Source organism: Crocuta crocuta, unplaced genomic scaffold, assembly GCF_008692635.1.
Source record: "Crocuta crocuta isolate KB4526 unplaced genomic scaffold, BGI_CrCroc_1.0 scaffold258, whole genome shotgun sequence".
Lineage (NCBI taxonomy): Eukaryota > Metazoa > Chordata > Mammalia > Carnivora > Hyaenidae > Crocuta > Crocuta crocuta.
In genome coordinates this window covers 4,195,389-4,217,646 of record NW_027532842.1, presented here as the reverse complement: position 1 = coordinate 4,217,646, position 22,258 = coordinate 4,195,389, and the positions used below count along the sequence as shown (strand labels likewise).

The 22,258-nt window shown below is 40.8% G+C and overlaps 1 protein-coding gene across 8 annotated transcripts in view; it reads left to right on the top strand.

Moving 5' to 3' along the window:
- Positions 1 to 22,258, top strand: part of CDK8 (cyclin dependent kinase 8) — an 80,047-nt gene that overhangs the window by 47,957 nt on the left and 9,832 nt on the right. For 3 of the 8 annotated variants that reach the window (XM_077745402.1, XM_077745408.1, XM_077745407.1), the window contains 8 exons: positions 2,279 to 2,410; positions 9,139 to 9,282; positions 11,641 to 11,710; positions 12,476 to 12,548; positions 15,473 to 15,570; positions 16,274 to 16,352; positions 16,475 to 16,633; positions 19,162 to 20,443. In XM_077745402.1, the coding sequence (XP_077601528.1) occupies positions 2,279 to 2,410; positions 9,139 to 9,282; positions 11,641 to 11,710; positions 12,476 to 12,548; positions 15,473 to 15,570; positions 16,274 to 16,352; positions 16,475 to 16,633; positions 19,162 to 19,287 (881 nt within the window). In that variant the 3' untranslated portion in view covers positions 19,288 to 20,443. The other 5 variants (XM_077745403.1, XM_077745405.1, XM_077745404.1 and 2 more) reach the window with 5 other exon arrangements.

Below are 22,258 nucleotides of genomic sequence, written 5' to 3'. Positions count from 1 at the left end.
AGTGTAGCACTCTTTTCAACCATTTGCAGGCAGCCATATCACTTCTGATTTTTGCTGTAATAATATGCATATATTCATGTAGTTCCATCTGATCAAAGCCATTTCTAAAGAGTTTACATTAAAAGTGAAAAACGTTTCACACTCTTAAAAGGTGTCAGACAATCTTTAGAGATTGAAGTGTTCTCATTATAAAAATAAGCCGTGGAAGTGTCTTAGAAACCTTTGCGTTCATTAAAAACAGCCTATAGAGGTGAGTGGCTTCTATCCCTGTTAGAAGCCAGCCTTACCTTTAGTCACAAGGGCATACAGCATACTAGCAATTATACCATCGGTTCTGTTCACCTGAGCCAGATTAGATCAGAACATATGCCTCTGTTGACCTTGTCTAGATCAGGAATTAGAAACTAGGAAAACGTTAAGGATGGATAGGTACAGAACCTTAAGTTCAAACGAGCCTGTCTTATAGAAGGCCTTTGCCTGATGGGGGAAAATAAAAAAGTAACAAGCATTCTGTACCTTGGCGTTTTTTATAGTAGCTCTATTTTCTTATTTATCAAAGCAAAACTTTACCAATTTCTGGTCTCGTACCTATAAAGATAGAACTGAATTTATTTATTCTAACTGGTAATTTTTTTTCATTGTCTTTTCCAAGTTGTGTTTGTTGCATTTATTTAGTTTGTCTTGTGTGTGGGTAGAAGAAATGTTGTAACTAAATTATATTAATTTAAAGGCAGCAGGATTGTGGGAGTATATAAAAAAGTAAATAGCACTTTCTGATTGAAGGTTTAATATAGATCCGAATTATCAGCTGAATTGTATGATTTTACCAACAAAGAAAACCCTAGGTGTTGCTAATCCCACTTCCCTGCCCTACCCTATAAAATTCCCCACATCTCACTCTCCACTTTTAGTTAGACTCTCAGAATATTCTTTTATCGTATAAGCCTTGCAAATTTTTTAGTATCGCAAACATTTGATGCACCTCAAAGTGCTCCTACTCATTGTCTCCCTTTAAGAGCCAGGCCCTGTCTGTACTTACTATAGAGTCACCAAATGCCTATTGAGTCCTTACTCGTGTTTTAAAAAGTCCAATTTGGTTGAATCAAGTTCAAAGGGAAGTTCAAAGCATGCAAAATAGAAAAGACTTAGGCAAATAGTAGTTCTAGACATGGATTTACTATAAGATTTGGGGAAATCTTACATAACAACTTAAAATAACCTAGTTTGGAATTTATACTTCTATGTAGTGTGTATGATGTTAGCAAGTTTGGGGGGGTACCAATGACTTAAGTGCTTACATTTAAGAAGAAGAATTAGTTCTTCTAGAAACCAGTATTTAGTGAGTCATGGTTTTAATTCTTTGCCAAATTTCTGTGTTGTTTTTTTTAACCTCCATAATTAAGTAGGTTAGACAAGGGCCTACGTCATTGAGAATGTATATTAGGAGAGCAAAACCAAATGGTGGACAAGTCTTGACTTTTTGCTAGGTGGTATAAATAGTGATTGTTCATTCAACATGTTTTTGACAAAAGCTACGTGTAATGACAATAGATACTAAAAGAGATAGATGAAAAAAGACAGTTTTTGCCTTTAAGATTACAGTTCAGTAGGACAAACAGCCATGCCTGAACAACTACACTACATACTAACCTGGGTCAAATGCCACAGCTCCCGTTCTGAGCTAGGAGTTTATGACATTTGTCAAATCATTTAATTTCTTCTTTTGAAAATTTCTTCTTTTTTCCTCTTAAAAAAGAGAGGTGATTGAATTCGATGACCTTTAAAAAGTCTTTTCCAGCTTAACAAAGTTACNGGGGGGGGGGGTACAGTGGTGTTAACATGCTGTATAGTCAACTTCTGATGATCCCAGTGAGCAAGGCTTATTGATGCAGATTAATGGAAAGCCTTACTGTAACTGATCTGGTTCCTCAGTGCTTATGACCAGTACAGAGAATGGATACGCAGCTTAACAACCCTGTCCCCAGTGGTGGTGTGTGACAGGTGTTCTTTCCAGGGGAGTAGGTCACCCTTGACCGCTTAGAGCAGAGCCTATCTGTAACCCAGGTGAAGAGCAAATGAGAAGAGTTTGCAAAGATTTCAGATCTCACACTTGGTTTATATTTAGACTTCTGAAAGGGATGAAACATTTTTGGTGCCCCTCACCCCCCAAATTCAGCACTTTTTTTCTGTCTTACTAAATAACGATGGTAAAATTAGAGTAATCAGTTAAATGTGTAAAAATCTATTGACTCAACATTATTTTTATCTTTTTTTACAGCTGATATGGGCTTTGCCCGATTATTTAATTCACCTTTGAAGCCTTTAGCAGATTTGGATCCAGTAGTTGTAACATTCTGGTACCGAGCCCCAGAATTACTTCTTGGAGCGAGACATTATACCAAAGCTATTGGTGAGTAGAACTAAGTAGAATCCCATGACATTTTAAAAGTGGCTTTGTTGTTGTAAAATATACATATTTCTATATATTAAGTCAAATAATGCAGAAGATTATAAAAGTAAAAACAAAAACGGTCCTAAAATTCTATTCCCTGGAAATACCATTATTAGCATTAGGAGTGTATTATTTCAGGCATTTCTCTCTGATAAGATATTTTAAAGCTTTTAAAATATATGGGATCATACTGTGCATTCTAAGTAAACATTTATTCTAAATTTAATTTTACCTGAAAAGAAAAAAGCACAGTAAAATTTCTAAACCATTAAACTTCAAACAAATGTTTCTTTCACCAAAAGAAATATTAACTTCTAAAAGATCCCCTTAGAGTTCAGGGGGAAAAAATTATGGAAAAAGTAGGAGTTTAGAACATCTCAATTCACTTTTCAGGTTTTGGTTGTGTAGATTACCTCCCTACTATGAAGAATTAGGAAATTAGTACTCTTTACTTCCTCCCCACCGACCTCTCCAATTATAAGCTATCTTAGAAGTATCATTGTCATTATTATCACTACCTTGTTGATGTTTATGACATTTATTGTGTTTGCCAACCGTAATTCCCACAGTTTATACCCAGATTATGTATTGTAATGGATTCAGTGCTCAACTACCCCAGTCCTTTTACCACATCTTTTCCATTACTGAATCTTTATTCTGCCTCATTTTGCTTGGCTGAATTTTATCATCGAGTACTTTCCTTACGTGCTTTACTTTTCTCTTTTCCTTTATTGTGTGCCTTTACTGCTTACTTAACATGTTTTGTGTTCTCCGGAATGACACTGGGCCTGCCTTTTTTTCCCATGGTTAACTCCACCCTGAAGTCGTCTACGCTTTGCTGTATTCTGGATTGATTTTCATCCTGGCTTTTCTCTTTATAATTCCTCTGTGTTGGATACGTTTCCTTCTGGGCTTTATTATTTTGCTATAGCATATTCGCAAGTAACTTGCTTTGGAAGGGTGTTTTGGAGGTAAATTTTCTAGTTCTTATGTTTCTGAGAAATGCCCATGTTGTGCAGTTTGGCCAGGTTTAAAATCCTAAGTACAAAATGATTTCCCCTCAGACTGATGATGCCCCTCCATTGTCTTGTACCATCAGTGTTGCTCGTGAAGCCTCACTCAGTCTTACCTCATTCGTTGGTGGATTTTCTTTCTGAAAACAAAACAGGAATTCTTATCGTTGAATTTCATGTGCTGGCTCCTTGGTAAGCACATTCATTCTGAAGTTCATAGTGGAAAGTCTGTAGAAAACTCTTAACTAGTCTTCTGATTTCCTCCTGTCTACTTTCTGTGTCTCTCTTTCCTAAACTGAGTACAGGCAGGTGTGGATCTCCTGGGGGTAATCCTTCATAGCACTTTCCCTCTGTTTTTCTGCCTTTGTCTTTTTTTTTTTCCTCCCTAAGAATCCCTTCTGATTCTCTGTTAACTTTTCATATTATTTTATGGAAGGAAGCTCCCTGAATATCTGTGAGGACAGTGCGGTATTCCTGGAATAATCTATGTTTTCTTTATAGGCTCTCTTTTTATTTGTTTTGGTCTCTCCCTTCCACACGTCGTGTTCTTCACTCTCTGTTGACCCTTGATTGTCTCTTCATATTTAAGAATCAGGCTACAGAAAGGTGCTTATGACCTTTGTGTACATAGATCATAGGGCTCGCTGATTGGCAGATTTTAGGGTAATCTAGCACAGAACTTTAACACGGGGTCCCAGTGTCAACATGTACAAGTCTTTGCCCTGAGGCCATTCAGATTCTTTAAGGGAAGAGTCTTTCTACTTTGGGCCCAAGTTTTGTGTAGCCCCAGGGCAGCAGAGGGACCTGGGCAAAGGAGAAATCAACTATATATAAAATATAGACTTTGTAACTCCAAGGATAGAATCTTCTGGAAGTTGTACAGGACAAGCCTGCTTCCCGCTCAGCAATAATACTGTAGCCGAGAGCCTTTTCTGAGCTGCTCCATCCACCTTCCATCTCCAGGACTGTTCTTATGTGTCTCTGCTTAGATTGGGTCTTCATGTGGCCAGTCTCTTTTTTTTTTTCATTCAGATCTGAGTCAAAACACTACCTCTTCCGGGAGAGCCCCTATCATCCCCCAGGCTAAAGTAGTCACCCTGCCTTCCCCGTCCCACTTCAGCTTACTGCCTTGATAGCGCTGAGCAGTATCGAAAATACACTAAAATAGATAGACGTTGCCCAGCTATAGGTCAGTGCCTACCTGGTACACGATGAGAACTCAGTACTCTTTGTTGAACAAATGAATGAATCCTGTCCCCAATGATTTCCTCCTGTTCATGAAGGACGTTGCTGCTGTTTCAGTGTATACTCAAGAAGGGAAAAGAAGAAATAACTTGTGATTATTCCTCTATATTAATCTTGAACCCCATATGTCTTTCTTCAGAAATCTTTTTTTTTTTTAATTGAAAAGTTTATCCATCTATTTTGAGAGAGAGAGAGAGCATGAGCTATGGAGGGACAGAAAAAGAGAATCCCAAACAGGCTCCACACTGTCCACACAGAGCCCAACACAGGGCTCAAACTCACGAACCCTGAGATCAAGACCTGAGGCAAAATCAAGAGTTGGACACTTAACTGACTGAGCCACCCAGGTGCCCCCAGAAAACCTTTATGTTCACTAATTTTCATACCTGCTTAGACATCAATTTCATTTTATAGAAATATAANAAAGTCGGACGCTTAACCGACTAAGCCACCCAGGCGCCCTGCAGCTTTAATACAAACCTAAAATTACTCCAAAATAAAATACTTTTTAAAAAGGCAGGTGGAAGGAAAAGTAAAAGTTATTGAAGCTAGTCCTGTTTTTGAGTACATATTATTACCTAGGCATGCATTTGGTTGTCTTTTTATACGTACATTCTAAGTGCTTGGCATATCAACTAATATGATGCATAGCTAATTTTTCCACCTAGGAAATGAATATGTAAAAGCAGGGCTACTTTTGATAAGACATATTAACGGACTATACATATAAGGAAGTTATTGCCTAATCTTAGCTGTTATCAACTGAAAACTGGAGACTGAATTGATTTGAATTAAGTAAAAAATACACCATCACAGAAGCTTGTGGTGCTGACTTAAACTGTTTATTATCTTTTTCTCAAGAAACATTTTATTGTGAACATTGCAGTTTGTAGAACCTGTTCCTATTCACCAGGACAGTCTATCATCTGGCAGTTTTGATGGAGGGGCTGTTTGTCACAAAGCAAAAGGACCAGCCAGTTGTTCAAATAGCTTTATAATTTGGAAAAGAGAAGGCCTTTCTTCATATTTTTCCCTCTTACTCCCACGCATCGTCAAAATTCTTTGGATGACTATTAGATAAACTTTTTAAAACGTAAGAGAAACCAAAGCGTATGCAACTTAATCTGACTTGTATCCTTAGCTCTGTCACTCGGGCTGTGGGGTGGGGGCGTGTGCATACGCTTGCGTGCTCGCCCATAGCAAAGCATTTAGTTCTTAAGCCTCATGTTTTGAAAATGAGAGTTTGGCCTTGATCATCTCCTAGATGCCCTGTAACTCCACAAGCTCTGTGCCATTGGACAAGACAACTGCTTCTGAGGTAGGGAGATGACAGAAGGGATGGACTGGGGTGTAGATGATGGAAACCAGGGTCAGTGCTAGACCCTCTGCGGTGGTGGCCCCCCCATGAGCCCCTGACTTAGCCAGGACCAATCTTGGGAAACCTTTTTCTTTTACGAAGACATTGACTCAAAAGTGTTATAATATAGGTATCTTTCAAATTACTTCTTTGAGAGAGAACGAGAAATCAGACAAATCATTTTTAATATAAATTTTTAAAAATAGAATAAGAATAAAAAAAGAAACTTCTTCCTCGATTCCACTCTCTCCCCCACAATCCTATTCCTCCTGTTACCTGTGGACGTAGCCTCAGGGCCCATTAGAGTACTCAACAAGTTCCACACACCACAGTAAAAGCCACTTATCAAGAACTTGTCTGGTGTTTTTACTTCCCTGTCAGATAATTGTAGTGTGAGCAGCTGATAGAAGACCCTTTGTAGTTAGATGCACAGATTCCTTGTTCAGTAGATCGTTTCAGGGCATCATTTAGAAGGGTGAAATCTGCTCATGTAATTTGGTGGACTATGTTAAACCGAAGGATATTAAGAAGCAGCAGAAGAGTCTAGGGGAAGAAACTGTCCCCATCCGCTATTCCCAACAGATTTTAGTGTTGTGGTCTTTCATCCACTCATACAAAACTGCAAGCTGAATGAGAAACCCAAGCGAGTAAGTAATAGGTCAGTAAACATTGTACTCACAGTGACAAAGTTTATTTCAGTTTCCAGTGTTTTGGGGGTTTTGTTTGGTTGACTTTGTGGACCAGGCTGAGAGAGGAGTTTCAATTTTTAATTAATCATCACTAAAGCAGCCTTGAAATTTTACTAAAGTGTGGTAAACTCACATGTTTGTTCTCAAGTAACTGAATGTCCACAGATTATGTTAAGGGGGAAATACACTATAAGATAAAGAGAATGAGAATTTGCTCTTTTATTAAAGTAGACACTTGCTATTAATACATCTTTTGAGTAATACATTATTTAACGAGCTCCCCCTCCCGTGGGCCTACGGAGCATGGCAATTCCTCATCTGCTTTGGCTGCTTAGTTCAATAGCTACACATAAGCATTACAGATTTTGAGAAGGAGATGAGATATATAGGTTTTTACCTTGGAAAGTCTTTCTAGAAGGAGGTAGGCAGGGAGGTGAACAGGAAGGGACTTTTTCATGAACTTGGCACAATCCAAAAGTAAAAAGAAAAAAAGTAGGCAAGGTAGGAAGGAGAGACTTATTTACACAGATTTAGAAGTTTATCTGAAATAATAGCCTGCTTATAGCTAACTTCCTGATTAATGTCTGGATCAGGATTTTGAAGGAAGGAAGGATGACAAAATTGCTAAAAAGTAGGAGATAATAGAAAAGATACAAAGAGGTATGAGGGCAAGGTTAGGCAAGGTTTAATAAACTATTTCTTCCTACTTTCTGACTTTTATTTTAGAGGCAACGTAGCTTAAGGGTAGCCACACTACTTACTTACCTCTCATATTCCTTTACGTGTTTGTTTTCTCCTTTAGAATTTTTCCTAGCTAACCAGAATGAGTTGTTATGGTCTTTTGAGTGCTGTGAGTAGAGTTTTAAACATGCAGACTTGACCCATCGGCCCTTTTTGTGATGCCACTTAGCTTGCTGTCTTCCCTTTGATTAACGTTACCCTAAGTCAAGTTATTTATTAGGCATGCATGTGAAAAGAATAATCACAAAATAATTTTCCCATGTGCTTTCTGATAACTAGAAGTAATATAGCTTGGCTTGTATTTCTTGGTCCTTTTCCCTATGGTGATATTGGCTAACTTGGTCTCTAATATGGGAGAAAACTGATATGCAAACACAGTGTCATTTTTAAAAATCGCTTGTAGTCAGTGTGTATAATCTCTAATGAAGATATGATTAACTTGCTACTCTGAAATGTACATGTGATAATTTTACATTAAAGATCTATATTCCAGTTTTAGAGTTTAGGAATTCTCAGTTATTTTATAAATTAACATATTTTTTTCTCATTTTCTCTTAGCGTGACAGTTATTAACATACCTGATTAATTGGCTTTAATAAAATGGTGATTTAGATTTTTCCCTCTCTAGTTATTTATGTTTACCATGGGCATTAGATCAGTCAGAAACCACTTACTGAGTGTCTGCTGTGTACACGCTGTTGTATTTATTAGTAGGGAGAAGTCAACTTCGTCGGTGTAGGGCTTTCTCAAGAGTAGAAACTGAATACTTTCAGTTTTAAATTCGGAAGTGGCCTGTAGATCTTTACTAATAACAGTTCTGTTGAGTAAAAGTTTAGTCTGAATGAAAGTTAGCCTATATCTTAAAGCGAATGAAAGGAATTTCTTAGGTTATGGAGGGATCCATTTGCCTGGCTTTTGTAAGTAGCCTTTGTGCCTCCTAAAGTAGTATTTTGCTCCCTATTTTCTTGTCTTTATTAAATTCTAAAATCTGATGCTACTGTAGCATAAATACTTTGAACAACAAAAAAAATGTTCAAGTTGAAATGTAGTTTCATTAGAATATTTGAGGTCAGACACTGTCTTTTTCTTATTGGAATATGACTTTGCTTGCATGAGAGAATAATCATTAGACCTCACAAATCAGCAAGTACCTAAACTAGATAAAGAAAAAAATATTTTTTGGCAAGTATGCCCAATTTCAAAGGCTCTTTGGGTTTTCTGTTTTTGTTTTATTTTTTGTTTAATTTTGTTTGTGGTTCCCGTGCTCTGTATGCAGCTTCGTATGTATTTTATAGGTAAGGTAATGTCTGAAGCATTTAAAAATTGCCAAAAATTTAGGTAATAAACTTGGTAATGAACTTGGAATGAAGCCACTGGGTGTAATGGAGGTGTACTAGGGAATGAAAAATCGGGGTGGGTTGGGTGGGAATATATGTTTACAAACAATATCCCATGATATTTTAAATTATAACTGCTTTAGGAATTAATATGACTTATTAGGAAAACAAAAGAAAAACAACCCACTCCCCACCAAGATAAAAATGCGTTTTCTTTTGGAAAGAACCACTTTATTTTCCTCCTTTCTTTTTCTTTTTTCCTTTCCTTTTGTTTCTTTTCTTTTTTTTTCTTTTTGTTTTAAAGATATTTGGGCTATAGGGTGTATATTTGCAGAACTCCTAACGTCAGAACCAATATTTCACTGTCGACAAGAGGACATCAAAACTAGTAACCCTTATCACCATGACCAGCTGGACAGAATATTCAATGTAATGGGATTCCCTGCAGGTACACGTCATGTTTTTGTTTTTGTTTTTAAATCACTGTTGCTTAAACTTAGATATCTTCCTTGGAAAGATGTATATCTGAAGCTGATGAAAGCCACTCTTACTCGATTCTTTATATTCGTGACTTGCATTAATCAAAGATCCTTAGAAATAGCCAACTGTCGAGTTCACATATTAGCATAAAGATATTTGTGGGCTTTCTGAATCTGAGGAGTATATTTTTGTTTCATTTTATTTTTTTGTTTTGTTCTGTTGCTTAATATTTGAAATGATAAAATATTTACAATATCTGTATTAAAAGGTGTCTTTAGTTCTTACCAGGGGAAACTATAAATAAAATACAGTAGTACTTATTTTGGTCTGGCAGTATGTATAATAATGCCATTACTTGGGATTTGAGTACAAATTTTGAACATTCTCTATATTTAGGGCACTGGACAGAATCACATTATATTGAATAACATAATATAAAATAGAAAACATTTTTGCTCTATAACCCTGGCTGGTAAGAACATTCTTTTAAGTGTTCTATTAGAACAGCAGCCTTGCGTGGACTGATTAGCGGCAGGGAAAAAGTTGTTAAGGTATCTCATCGCAGGCATTAGACCTCTCCATCCCTTGTTCTACAACAGGATGGCAGTTCATCAGTCACCAAAAACTCTAGAAGTCTAGAGGCCTAGAATAATGAATATTTGCTTAAAACACCTGCATAATATTGGCTGGTAAGGTCCTTATTAGAAATTGTTTCTCGTTAGGAAGTTTTCTCAGGTCAGGGTAACTCAGGACTAATAGTGCAGAAATACCTGGGAGTTACAATTTCACATTCCCTTGTTGGAGTCCTAACACAGATACTGCCTTTCTGCAGAATCGGTCAACGGTTCTATGAAGACTGCTTTGTCGTGATGGGAATTTTATTCACTAAATATTTGAGTACCTGCCATGTGCCAGGCACTGAGTCATGCATAAAATATTGTTGCTATAACAGGCATGATTCTTGCCTTCTTGGAGTTTATATTGTACTGCTCTACATAGAATGTTTAAGTAATAGCTGTGGATCAAGTAGATGGGGAAGAGTGGTCTTTTCTTCCCACTTCTGGATGTGTCCACCATCCCTAAGGCCTGAAGGAAAAGCATATGGCTTACAAAGAGGTGTAAGTGGGGATGGCTTCTGTAGGAGAGGGTTCTTCATGTGTAGTTCAGTAGTTAGGGTAGGCTCAGCTTATAAGAAATTAGAAAAGTAGGCAGTAGGGTTTAGATTTAATGTGCAGAAGAATCCATGATAAGTTCTTGAGAACTAGTGACACGGCCTATGTTATATTTTAGAAAGATTAGTATGTGGTGGTGGATGAACATCAGTTGTAAGTGATTAAAACAGGGATGGGAAATAAAGGACAAAAATAGAATTGTTTATAAGAAGTATGTAACTGAGGAAAAAGTAAGATTCTCCCAAGATTTCTAGCTTGAGAAATGGACAAAATAGAGAAATCACAGAGCAAAGAAATAAGGAGAACATCCCATTTAGGAGTTTTAAAGTATGTATTGAGTTGACTTTACAATACGTGATCTCTGCGGAGGCTAGGTGGCACATATGTTGTAGTACTGCCCCTGGCAGTCTCTCAGTAAAAGTCCATGGATAGTGATGGAAGAAAAAAAAGAAGCGTGTTTGAGCATTTGAGCAACTCTAAGACCAGCAAAACTAACTGGAACGTTTTCTACCTAATGTATCTAGTAGCTGGGGGTTTTGTTAACGTTATTGAAACTAGCCAAGCCACCAGCTGACTTATTTGCATACTAGTTATATCCTCCCCTGTTCTATTTCAGATAGTTGTTGCTGCTTACATTGATTGCTGATGTAAAGCAGTGTATTTAATAAAGTGAAAGTAAGGAGGTTCGTATTTTTTAAGAAAGTGCATCATATAGCGACAGAGGGAAAAGATACTAAGTTTATCATTGAAGAGATTGGTTGCTGATTTAACCAAGGCATTGAGTGGAAAAGGGGAAAAAGTGGTTCTACAAACAGAAATAGAATGATGTAATACTAGAAATATTTATTAATAGCTTATTCTCCTCTACTTCTAGAAATTGAGGTAAAAAAAAAAAAGTGGAGCTGATAGTAAATTACATAGAAAGTAGGTACTAAAAAGATAAAAAGATAGAGCTGCAATGCTATACAAGGGATGAGAATCGTATTTACAGGTCCAGATAAGATGTTTACTACAGGTAGTCATTTATTTGAGGTCTGTGCTTTCACGGAGGTTCAAAATGTATATGACATGTAATGAAAATTGAGGTAACTCTTATTAAAATTCTTGAGAATAGGAACCTAGACAACATAAAATTTTATCCATGTATTTCACAGATAAAGATTGGGAAGATATAAAAAAGATGCCTGAACATTCAACATTAATGAAAGATTTCAGAAGAAATACGTAAGTTGGAAAGAAAACAGACCCTTTGTTGATTTCTGCTTTTCCAGAATACTTAGTATAAGATTGAGTCCTCACCAGAATACTGAACATCAGGTTATTCTAATAAAGAATTTTACTTATTAATAAATACTTTACAGTATGACAGTCTATTTCTTAAGATGTTTAAATGATATAAAGAAGATAAGCAGCTCATTTTAGCAGCTAATTTGGGTAGAAAAAACTCTTTCCTTCCTTATTGCTTTGTGGAAATGGGCGTCAGTGAAAGTATCATAGCTGAAGCAGTAAGAGACTGAAATAACCAGCCTTGCTAAAACTCACTTGCCTACCCACCTGGGCGATGTAGTTGTTTAACTAGGTTTTAATAGAGAAGAAGGAATATTTCATTTATTTGCAATGCAAGATCGGAGGTTTGAGAGAGAGGACCTTTTATAGGCCTGTAAAATTTTTTTAAAAAATTTTATTTTTATTAAACTTACTAGTAAGACTGAATTAAACATTTGACCTATACGTTATTTATTAACAGCCATTTAAAAAATGCTATTCAATATATATATGAAACTCTTGTTTCATCAGTGGTATCCATTCATAAGGGACTAGCGTGCATCCTGAATGAGATATGAAATTGATCGAATACTATGCCGATTATGCCGTTTTTGATACATATTCTGATTGGTTGTGATTAAAATAATTGTTTGGAAAAGCCTCAGCCAATGTAAAATCAACCTGAAAATCTAATACACATATTTCATAGTATTTCTCTTTCAGGTATACCAACTGCAGCCTTATCAAGTATATGGAAAAACATAAAGTTAAACCAGATAGTAAAGCATTCCACTTGGTAAGCTTTAGAGAATAATAATTTTTTTTTCCCCCTGATTAGACCACCAGAGGTTTTTTGGGGTCAATTCATACGGTCACTTAGCACTCCTAGAGTACTTTGATGGTAAATGCAGACATCTGGTCGGTGCATATTGGTAAAGGCATGAAAACACTTGCTTTTGCAAACCCATAACGTGGTTGAACAGACTAATGTTTGGTTACATTAGATTTTCTAAAGGTTGTCGTTGTACCAAGGCTGTCGAGAACATTTTTAAAGTTACATTTATTGGTTTCCATGAGTTATTTAAAATTTCCAAAAATCTCTAAGAATCTAAAAGAAAAACCATCCCACTGCTCAGAAGTAACTTTTACAGGATTATTTTGTATTTCATCTCTTTGAAAGATTGTTTATAAAGTTTTTAACTCCCAAGATACTCTTATCAACTTGGGTATAGGAAGTCCTTCAGTGGTGGTGTGCACTATTTGTGTTTTCTGGAAGAATATTATGTAGTACTTATTACTGCATAATGGAAAAATAATTTGACCTAGAATCTAAATGGATCCATGCGCTATCATAATTTATGAGATTATATTCAACTATTGCCAACTTACATTTGTTTACAGTTAAATTTCCACCTTTATGTCACTACAATTAAAAATGATTTTCAGTTTTATGTTTTTTAAAAAAGTCAAATAACATACAAAGGGGAAACATGGGGAAGCGGGTTGTATTGTATTTGGCTTAAAATTCTTTTAATCCTTTATTCTCGGTATTTTTAAGTGAGTTCATTAAGTGGGATTTTTTTTTTTTTTTTGCCTTGAAAGGATTATATTTTCCTTTATTATAGAACCGGCCACTTGTAAACTTTTCTTCTATTTCTGATTTTTCTTCTGTCTACTGCTTCTGCTTCTGTACCTTCTGCTTATTTTTATATCCTATATTTCATATCTTATTAGCAACTTAAAAAGCAGTACTTAACCTATCTTATAGCACACAATATATTGTTATCCAGATAATGGTTTCTTATAATGTACTTAAGTCAGGACCCAAATAGGAACGTAAATTAGATCCTTCAACATGTGGATTATTTATTCTAACAAAATAACGGGAGTCGTGGTAGACCGGAAGTCACAGTTTAGGGGACTTGCTCTTACTTCCCTCCACTCTGCTGCTGTTCGGTAGCCCCAGGTGTCTCTCACAGCCGTCACCACCCACGTCCCCGAGGTAGACTTCTAGCAGCTCCCTTGCTTGTTTTCACTGGGGTGACCTGCCGCGTGCGGGCCCGTCGGAAAGCTCTGACGTAACTCCGTTAAAACTGTTGAGTATTTTAAATGGCAAATCCGTACTTTTCCTTTCAACTCTAAAAGTGAAGTTGCGCTTCCACCAAAATATCAGATCATCAAAATTAAATTTAAACCTCCCCATCCCAGCCGCTCTTCTGTGTCTCTGAGTACTTCTTGCCCTTCCGTCCTCTGTGACGTCCCATCGAGTCCCAGCCCGTCTGTCGGTTTCCAAGCGTGGTCCTAGTCCACAGCCCGCAGCCGCCCGGGGGCTTGGTGGGAGGGCGGCTCCCCGGGCCCTGCAGACGGCCCAGGCAGAGCCCTGCGAGGGGCGCCGGCGGGCTGCTTCCAGAAGGGCTCCAGCGGTGATTCCCATGCACTCTGAAGTCTGAAGGCCACCGCATCAGGTCAAAGAGGAGAAGCTAAGAGACCGCTATTTAGATAAGCTCATAAATCACATATTAAAGGCAAATATTCTAAAATAAATATAACATAAAATACATTAGTCCATAAAGTCTTCAGTAAACTGTTGTTTTAACCAAAAAATACTGAATCTTCACATTAGTGCGACATTTCTCTAGGTAGCAAATTAATAATAATAATACCAATACCAATAATAATAATAATAGTGTCAGCTAACACTTACATAGTGCTGTCTTTGTGCCAGGTACTGTTATAAATGCTTTCCATATATTAATTCATTTAATCCTGAAAACAAAGCTCTGGTGATAGGCACTATTTTTAATCTCCACTTGACAAGTGGGGTTACAAAGAAAGTAGGCAGCTGGTCCAGAGTCACTCAGCTCGTAAATGTCCAGTCAGGACTTGACCCAAGCAGTGTCCCCGGAGCCTCCATTCATAACCCCTCTGCCCTTTACAGGCCTGTGTTAAGCTCCGTATTTATTTAGCCTAGGGTAGCACTGGCCAGGAGAGCTTTCTCTGATGATCCGTGCTCACCGGAAGCGTAGCCTCTAGCCCCGTGTGGCCCTTGAGCTCTAGAAATGTACCTGATACGGCTGAGAAATTGATTTCTTTTTTTTTTAATGTTTTATTTATTTCTCAGAGACAGAGAGAGACAGTGTGAGCAGGGGAGGGTCAGAGAGAGAGGGAGGTACAGAATCTGAAACAGGCTCCAGGCTCTGAGCTGTCAGCACAGAGCCCGACGCGGGGTTCGAACCCACGAACTGTGAGATCATGACCTGAGCCGAAGTTGGACGCTTAACTGACTGAGCCACGCAGGCACCCCAAGAAATTGATTTCTTAAGTTTAATTTGGTTTTAATTTGGATTTAAATCTAAGTAGCCACTCGTGGCTAATTTATTATTTGTGTTACAGTGTTTCCCCTTAATAGGAAAAGAATAGAAAATACAAGAATTTAGTTCTGTTCTAAATTGGGCAAAGCAATTTAGATCATGTCGATCACTTGGTTTAGAGTAAGGCACAAGTTTAGTTACTTCTTACAGGAGAACCAAGTAAGAGCATGATTATTAGAATGACTAAATGTGGATTACTGCATTAAATAGAAAATTAAAGTTTGCTAATTTGAGGGAAGAGATAGCTTCACATTGTGGTGTTCTCACCAAAAAACATAACTCTCACATGTGTCCAAGGAGATAACCATGAGAGGTAATGCAGTAATGTTTTTATGACTTGCGGTTTCAGCTTCAGAAGTTGCTTACCATGGACCCAATTAAGCGAATTACCTCAGAACAGGCTATGCAGGATCCCTACTTCTTAGAAGATCCGCTTCCTACATCAGAGTAAGTGATCCATCTATTCACTCACCAGCATGGGGGGACTCTTGGGAGCTTGCTTTATTTTAGTTGCCTACTCCAAGTTGCCACTCCTCCTACGTGAGGACCCGAGGAAATGGCATGACAAGCCAGAAACGGGCTCTGGTGCCCGAGGTGCCATTTAGGGGTTTCACCGTTCCCAGCATCTGTTCGTGCTCAGCTTTATGAGGCGTTGCCGGCTCTAGTCTCCAGGGCGCCCCGGATATTCAGTGGCAGGTGGCAGGCCACGTGTGCGTGCTGCAGCTCGCCCCCACCCTGAGCTCCNCCCTGAGCTCGCTCACTGCTTGCACTTAGGCTTTCAGGCTCCCAACTGCAAATTCCATCCCCAAAGAAATCTGGGTTCCCCGTGCCATCCTTTATTTTATATGTAGAAGGGAGAGTAAACACAAAACGGAACAAACTGTGTTTGAGTAGTGACATTCCAGCTGGCCTCTACACTTTGGTTGTAGTCATGGCAAGAGTAAGGCTGGGATAGAACGGTGAGTCCTGTTTGATGACGACTGATGATTTTTATACACTTCTGACAAGCCCTCCCATGGCCCGCTGTGATGTCACTGGTCAGAAGAAGAGACTNTATGGAGGCCAGGTCCATCTTAAAAGATTAAAATAGAGGATCTGAAATATGGACTGGCGTGCCAGAAATCATTTTTCTTTGTTTTCTTGTGATCAGCGTTTTTGCCGGTTGTCAGATCCCTTACCCAAAACGAGAATTTTTAACAGAAGAAGAACCTGATGACAAAGGAGACAAAGTAAGTATTAAAGTACGTTTGGCTGCGTCTGGTTTTAGCCGGTGCAGCCGCACACGCGCCGTTGTGTTTGTGTTTGGTTCTCCCTCTGAGTTGAACTTTGTTTTTCTGTTTAACCAATTGAGAAGAACCAGCAGCAGCAGCAGGGCAATAACCATACTAACGGAACTGGTCACCCAGGGAATCAAGACAGCAGTCACACACAGGGACCCCCGTTGAAGAAAGTGAGAGTTGTTCCCCCTACCACTACCTCAGGTGGACTCATCATGACCTCAGACTATCAGGTATTTCCAGCGCATTCTGTGCCGGCTTGCCGCATCCGTGTTTGTGTGTGGGTTTGTGACCTTCGGGAAATGCAGCGTCATTAAGAAAGTGCTGACCTTTACGTGCCGGGGCACACACAGTGACATGAGTGTCACCGGCACGGAGAAGCACTGGCCGTGGTAGCGAGCTGACTTCGGAGCTGGCCGGGCCTGGATGATCTAACTTAAATCATGCCATTTATCAACGTAGGTGACCTTGGACAGATAGGTAACATTTCCTGGCCTAGGTTTTCGTCTCTAAAATGAGACCAGCCAAGCCTGCGTGGGGGCTGTGATGAGAGCAGACTAGGTACCTCCTAGCGCCCGAGTGATAGTAGCTCAGTCAGTGCTCTGTTGTTTTGAAACAGCAGTGCACCCATAATGGTTCAGAGCCCAGGCTTTCAAAGCCCGGCCACCGACTTTGGGTAACCCCGAGTAAGGGATTCAGATGTCCCCACTTTTCTCACTTGTAGAAATAATGGCATGTGTGAGGGATGGCAGCGATTTAAGGAAAGAACATACGCTAGACCTTCAGTTTACCACTTTTGTCCTCCTTATCACCATTACCATCATCAGAATTCTTAGTAGCATTCATAGTCACAAGTTTGTTTATTTTGAGAGAGAGAGAGCGAGCGAGAACGTGAGCTGGGGAGAAGCAGAGAGACAGAGGGAGAGAGAGAAGCCCAGGCAGGCTCCGAGTGTTCAGCACAGAGGCTGACTCAGGGCTTGAACTCAGGCACCTGATCCGAAATCAGGAGTTGACACTTAACGGACTGAGCCCGCCAGGTGCCCCCACAGTAAGCACTCCGTACGGTGGTGGTGGTGGTGCTGGCCATCCTGTAATGATCACAGCTCCTTGGGTACTTACGGTGCTAGCTCTCGTACTGAGCATGTGAAACCGACATTATTTCATCATCATCTCAGAGAACTGATGCTCACAGAGGTCAAATAGCTTCCACGTGTCCACCTAGCGAGCTGGGGGCGGGCCCAGGACACAGACTCAGGCCTGCCCGCCGAGGCTGCCTACTTCTGGACCCTGTCACGCGACACTGCCAGTTCCTTTGCACAAAGACCTGTCTTGAAAATCATACTCCCCCTCCTTGCTTATTCTGATCATATTGCCAACTCACCTGGGTTTCAGTGGGGGAGGGACACCGAAAACTCGACCAGTTAGAGTTACTTACTCACCGAAAGGGAAAAGGAGATCTTACTGAACTGCTGAGGTTCCGAGCCTGCAACTACCGTTGCAGGAACAAGATCTCCACCCTTCCCTTTGCTTGAGGAGAGGTCCAGCCCACCAAACCATGGCAGCTCTTGTCTGCCGGGCCAGGAGCTCCCTCCCAGGAATCCAGGAAAGGAGGTCAAGGACAGACATCTCTGAGGGCTGTTTGTTCCCACATCTGTCTGTGGGAAGACAGATCTAGAACCTAGATCCCTGCCTGGAATGGAAAGAGCGTGTCCTTCTTGGCTCAGGAATGTGTGTGCACAGTAAGGCACCCTTAGCATGAAGCAGAGCAGTGCTCGGACCTTCGCTACTGGAACTGAGAAAATGTTGCTGCGCTTCTTTGTTTCTTGATGTTATCATTGTGGTTGGTTTTTGTAGGTGATGTCAGTTTCGTGTGTCCGCTGTGACTTCGTGTGTCTGCTGTGATTTTGTGTGTCCACTCTTTTAAAATGTTATTTTGCTAGGGTTGGCAGAATTTAGGATTGCAATGTTTATTAAATATGCTTTGAAAGAGGAAAGTAGTAAATGATGGTTAATCAGTTATCACATTTGTCTTGGGGGCTAATATTGAGGGATAGGTGCAGGGGCGGGAATAGCCGTGTAACAGGCCAACATCAGAGGGCCCTAAACTCCTCACTGTTCTCCCCTTTGTGCTCTTTTCAGAGTTGAGAACACCATTCTTCTTACACGGCCATAATTATCAACTTTTGTCTATAACTTGTAGCAGAAAGTAAGATTCATTAAAGGGCCTAAAAATATTACATGCCAAAGAAAATTAGTCTGTGGTACCTTTTCTTGTCCTGTTCATTTTTATTTTCATTTTTATTTATTTATTAATCCATTCACACGCATGTTGGGAGGTTCCTGCAGAAGATATAGCATGCAGATTCGCTTTGAGTTTCTTAGTGTGTACATCGTTAAGTCCGTTTATAAACAACTCGAGCAAATTAATTGTTACTGATCAAGTCGGTACGAAACAGCGTAAAGAGGGAGGTCGAGGGAGGTCACTGCTATAGAGAAACAGCGAACCACACAGCATTGCACCGAGACTCACCTCACGTTGTTCACGGCCAGTTCTCTGACCTTCATGAAGAGCAGCAGATGTTAAAAGATTGGGGGTTTTTATCACATTCAGTCTAAAGCTAGCACATGGCACCAGACTTTGAGATTCTCCCCGCCTTGCGAGAAATGAGATTGTAAAGGCACAGACGCCTAGCTGGCTCGGGGCAGAGGCCACTCTCGGAAACGTCTGACTCTCGTTTCTCCCTCGTTCTCCATGTTCCAGCGTTCCAATCCACATGCTGCCTACCCCAACCCTGGACCAAGCACATCACAGCCACAGAGCAGCATGGGATACTCAGCTACCTCCCAGCAGCCCCCACAGTACTCCCACCAGACGCACCGGTACTGAGCCGCGCTGGAATGTGGTCCGGGCACTGTTGCCGACGCTGTGGGACTGGCGGAGCCGCTCCCTGCGGGGACCCGGTGTGGGCCACGGGAATGTACTGTCCACCCACGTCCTCAGACTGTCCAGTAGCCAAGTCCCACCACTTTCCACAGGCCGGGGTAGTGGCTTCCCAGTTGTACCTATTTTGGAGTTAGACTTGAAAGAAAGTGCTAGCACAGTTTGTGTTGTGGATTTGCTACTTCCATAGTTTACTTGACATGGTTCAGACTGACCAATGCATTTTTTTCAGTGACGGTCTGTAGCAGTTGAAGCTGTGAAATGTGCTAGGGCGAACATTTGTCTTGTATGTGGTGAGTTCTTTCAGTGTAACAGCGTCCTCTGACCAATAGTGCACACACGCGCATCTAACTGGTACTTGAAACCTACAGCGTACGTTAACTCAAGAAAATCACCGAGACTCGAAGTGAGATGATTTTGGTACACCTTTCAGTTTAGTGTCTTATCAGTGGGTTGATTCATTTTTTTTTCCACATTAATCAGTGTTTTTTGACCAAGACCGTTGCTTGGGTTTTTTTGAAAGTACAGAAGCCACATAGTTTTTCCTGAAAGGTTTCAAAACTCCCAAAGATTAATTTCCAACGTATAAGTTTGTTTTTATTTTCAATCTATGACTTGACTGGTATTAAAGCTGCTATTTGATAGTAATTAAATATGTTGTCATTGATAGAAACCTGTTTGGTTCGGCAAACAAACTGAGATGATTGTCATAGACAGTGTTTTATTTTTCCTGTTGCTGTTGCTGATTAGTGAGCATGCTTTAAGACGAAAAAAGCATGAATGATAACTTCCTCTGAAAGGTGCGGCATCCGATTCAGATCTTTTGTCCTGATTTTAAAGCTGGTTGGTGTAGTGCTATTAAAATTTTGTTCAGTTAATTTTCCTTTTTAAAACTCGTTCGCACGTTGTGTAGGGTGCCCTTACTTCAGCAAAGGAGAAGGAGTAGGAGAGCCTTAGAATTTTTGAGGAAAAAAAAAAAACCTATAACATACAATGTACTGTATCAAACTATTTTACATGAATGACACAAGTATTCTGAATTTAAAAAAAATTGAACATTGTTAAAAACAAGGTGTTATGTAATAAATTTATTTTTCATAAATCAAAAAATGGAGTCAGCTGTATTTTTATATTTCACAATGGCGTCTTATTTCAAAATGTGCCTTAACAAGTGGGCTCTAAATAAATCTCTTCAGTTGTGTTCATTAATAATGTGTATATATTCTACCTCTGTAGTGGAGTAATGACCTATGATTTAGATACGGATTCTTTCCTCTGTGGCACTTAGTTGTATAATAGATGCGGAACAGACACACAATAAAGAATTAGGACGAGCTTTCCATTTCTCGAATAAGGCGTAATTCCGTGTTATGCTGACAACGATTTGTTTTACCCCAAATAATTATTTTTCCTCCCCCCCTTAGCACAAAACACAGATTTAAAAAGCTGACGTGATTTTTTTTTTCTTAAAAACTCCACTTATTCATATAAAAGCATTCAGAGAACTAAGAAATTCCCAACCCTGCGAAGCCCGATCCTAGCAGTAAGGACCGTTAGGAGCTGAATCTGTGTGGACACGTCCCGGCTTCCCACCCCAGCCTGTCCACACAGCGCGGTCCCAGGGCCCCCTCCCCAGCGCCGTCGGGGGCCGCCCTCTGACCGCAGCCGAGTCAGCCTGACTTGTGGCTCCTCCCTGCCTCTTATGCAGCGGCTCAGTGGGCGTGCAGATGCTGTGCGGGTGGGTTTTCTCCGCGTCCAGTCCGCGAGGTTGGCTCTGGGGCGTAGGGAGGACATGGAACCTTCATTTTTAACCTCAGTTGGTTTGGAGGCGGTTGTCTGAGGAACACACGAGAAGGCCTCCAAGCTGGGCTAACGATGTGAGCAAACAGCAGCTCAGTGACTTGGGGGGGGGGGGGGGCGCGCCCTGCCCACAACCCACCTTCTCCTGCATGAACCTCAAACAGCAAAACCCGGGGCGCCCGGGGGGCTCAGTCGGTTGAGCGTCCGACTCTTGATTTCACTTCAGGCCATGATCCCAGGGTTGTGGGATCTGGCCCCGCGCAGGGTTCCGTACTGAGCTTGGAGCCTGCTTAGGATTCTCTGCACCCCCCCCCCGCCCCTCCCCCTTCTCTCTCTCTCAAATAAAAAATGATTTTTTCTTCAACAAATAGTAAAACCCATTATAGCAAGTTCCACTGTACGTGTTGGAAACTCCTAGGCCTCCATTCTGCGATTGTTTAATCCATCAGCCCCTGTTTGCTGTGTGACCCTGTCCAGTCTTGAGAGTTGAACGTATGGGTAACCATCAAATTTACATTCCCAGCCTACTGCATGCACAGCTCCGGTAACCATCAAATTTACATACCCAGCCTACTGCATGCACAGCTCCGGTAACCATCAAATTTACATTCCCAGCCTACTGCATGCACAGCCCCGGATTCATGTATTTAATTGCAGCTGTGACAAGTAACCTACACAGACACACACCGGCCGTCACCCCGGAGCCCGTTCCTGGCTTTCTCCACCGTGCGCCCATCACGCGTATTTGACTCTGGTCTGTCCCGTCCCTTACGAAGGGACACCCCCCCGCCCCGTGAGGAGCCCTGCACCGTCTCCGCCTCTCCTCCTTTCACGTGGCCCTGGGTGCCCCCGTCCAGGCCCGGACTCGCGTAGGCCGGTGGTTCCCGGAGTTCCCGTCCAGAGCCACCTGCCGTGTGTGACTCATTACCGCAACTGTCACCAGACCGGACCCCTGAAGCGGCCTCCTGGCTCCGCCTCACACTCCGCCCCTCGTACAGCCTTCACCACGTGCCTCCCTCCCGGCCGTCCAGGCCACGCACAAGCCCAGGCCTCATCCTCTCACGTGCCCCACTCCCATCCCGTGGGCAGGCCTGGGCGCTGCCCCTTTATGCCCCCG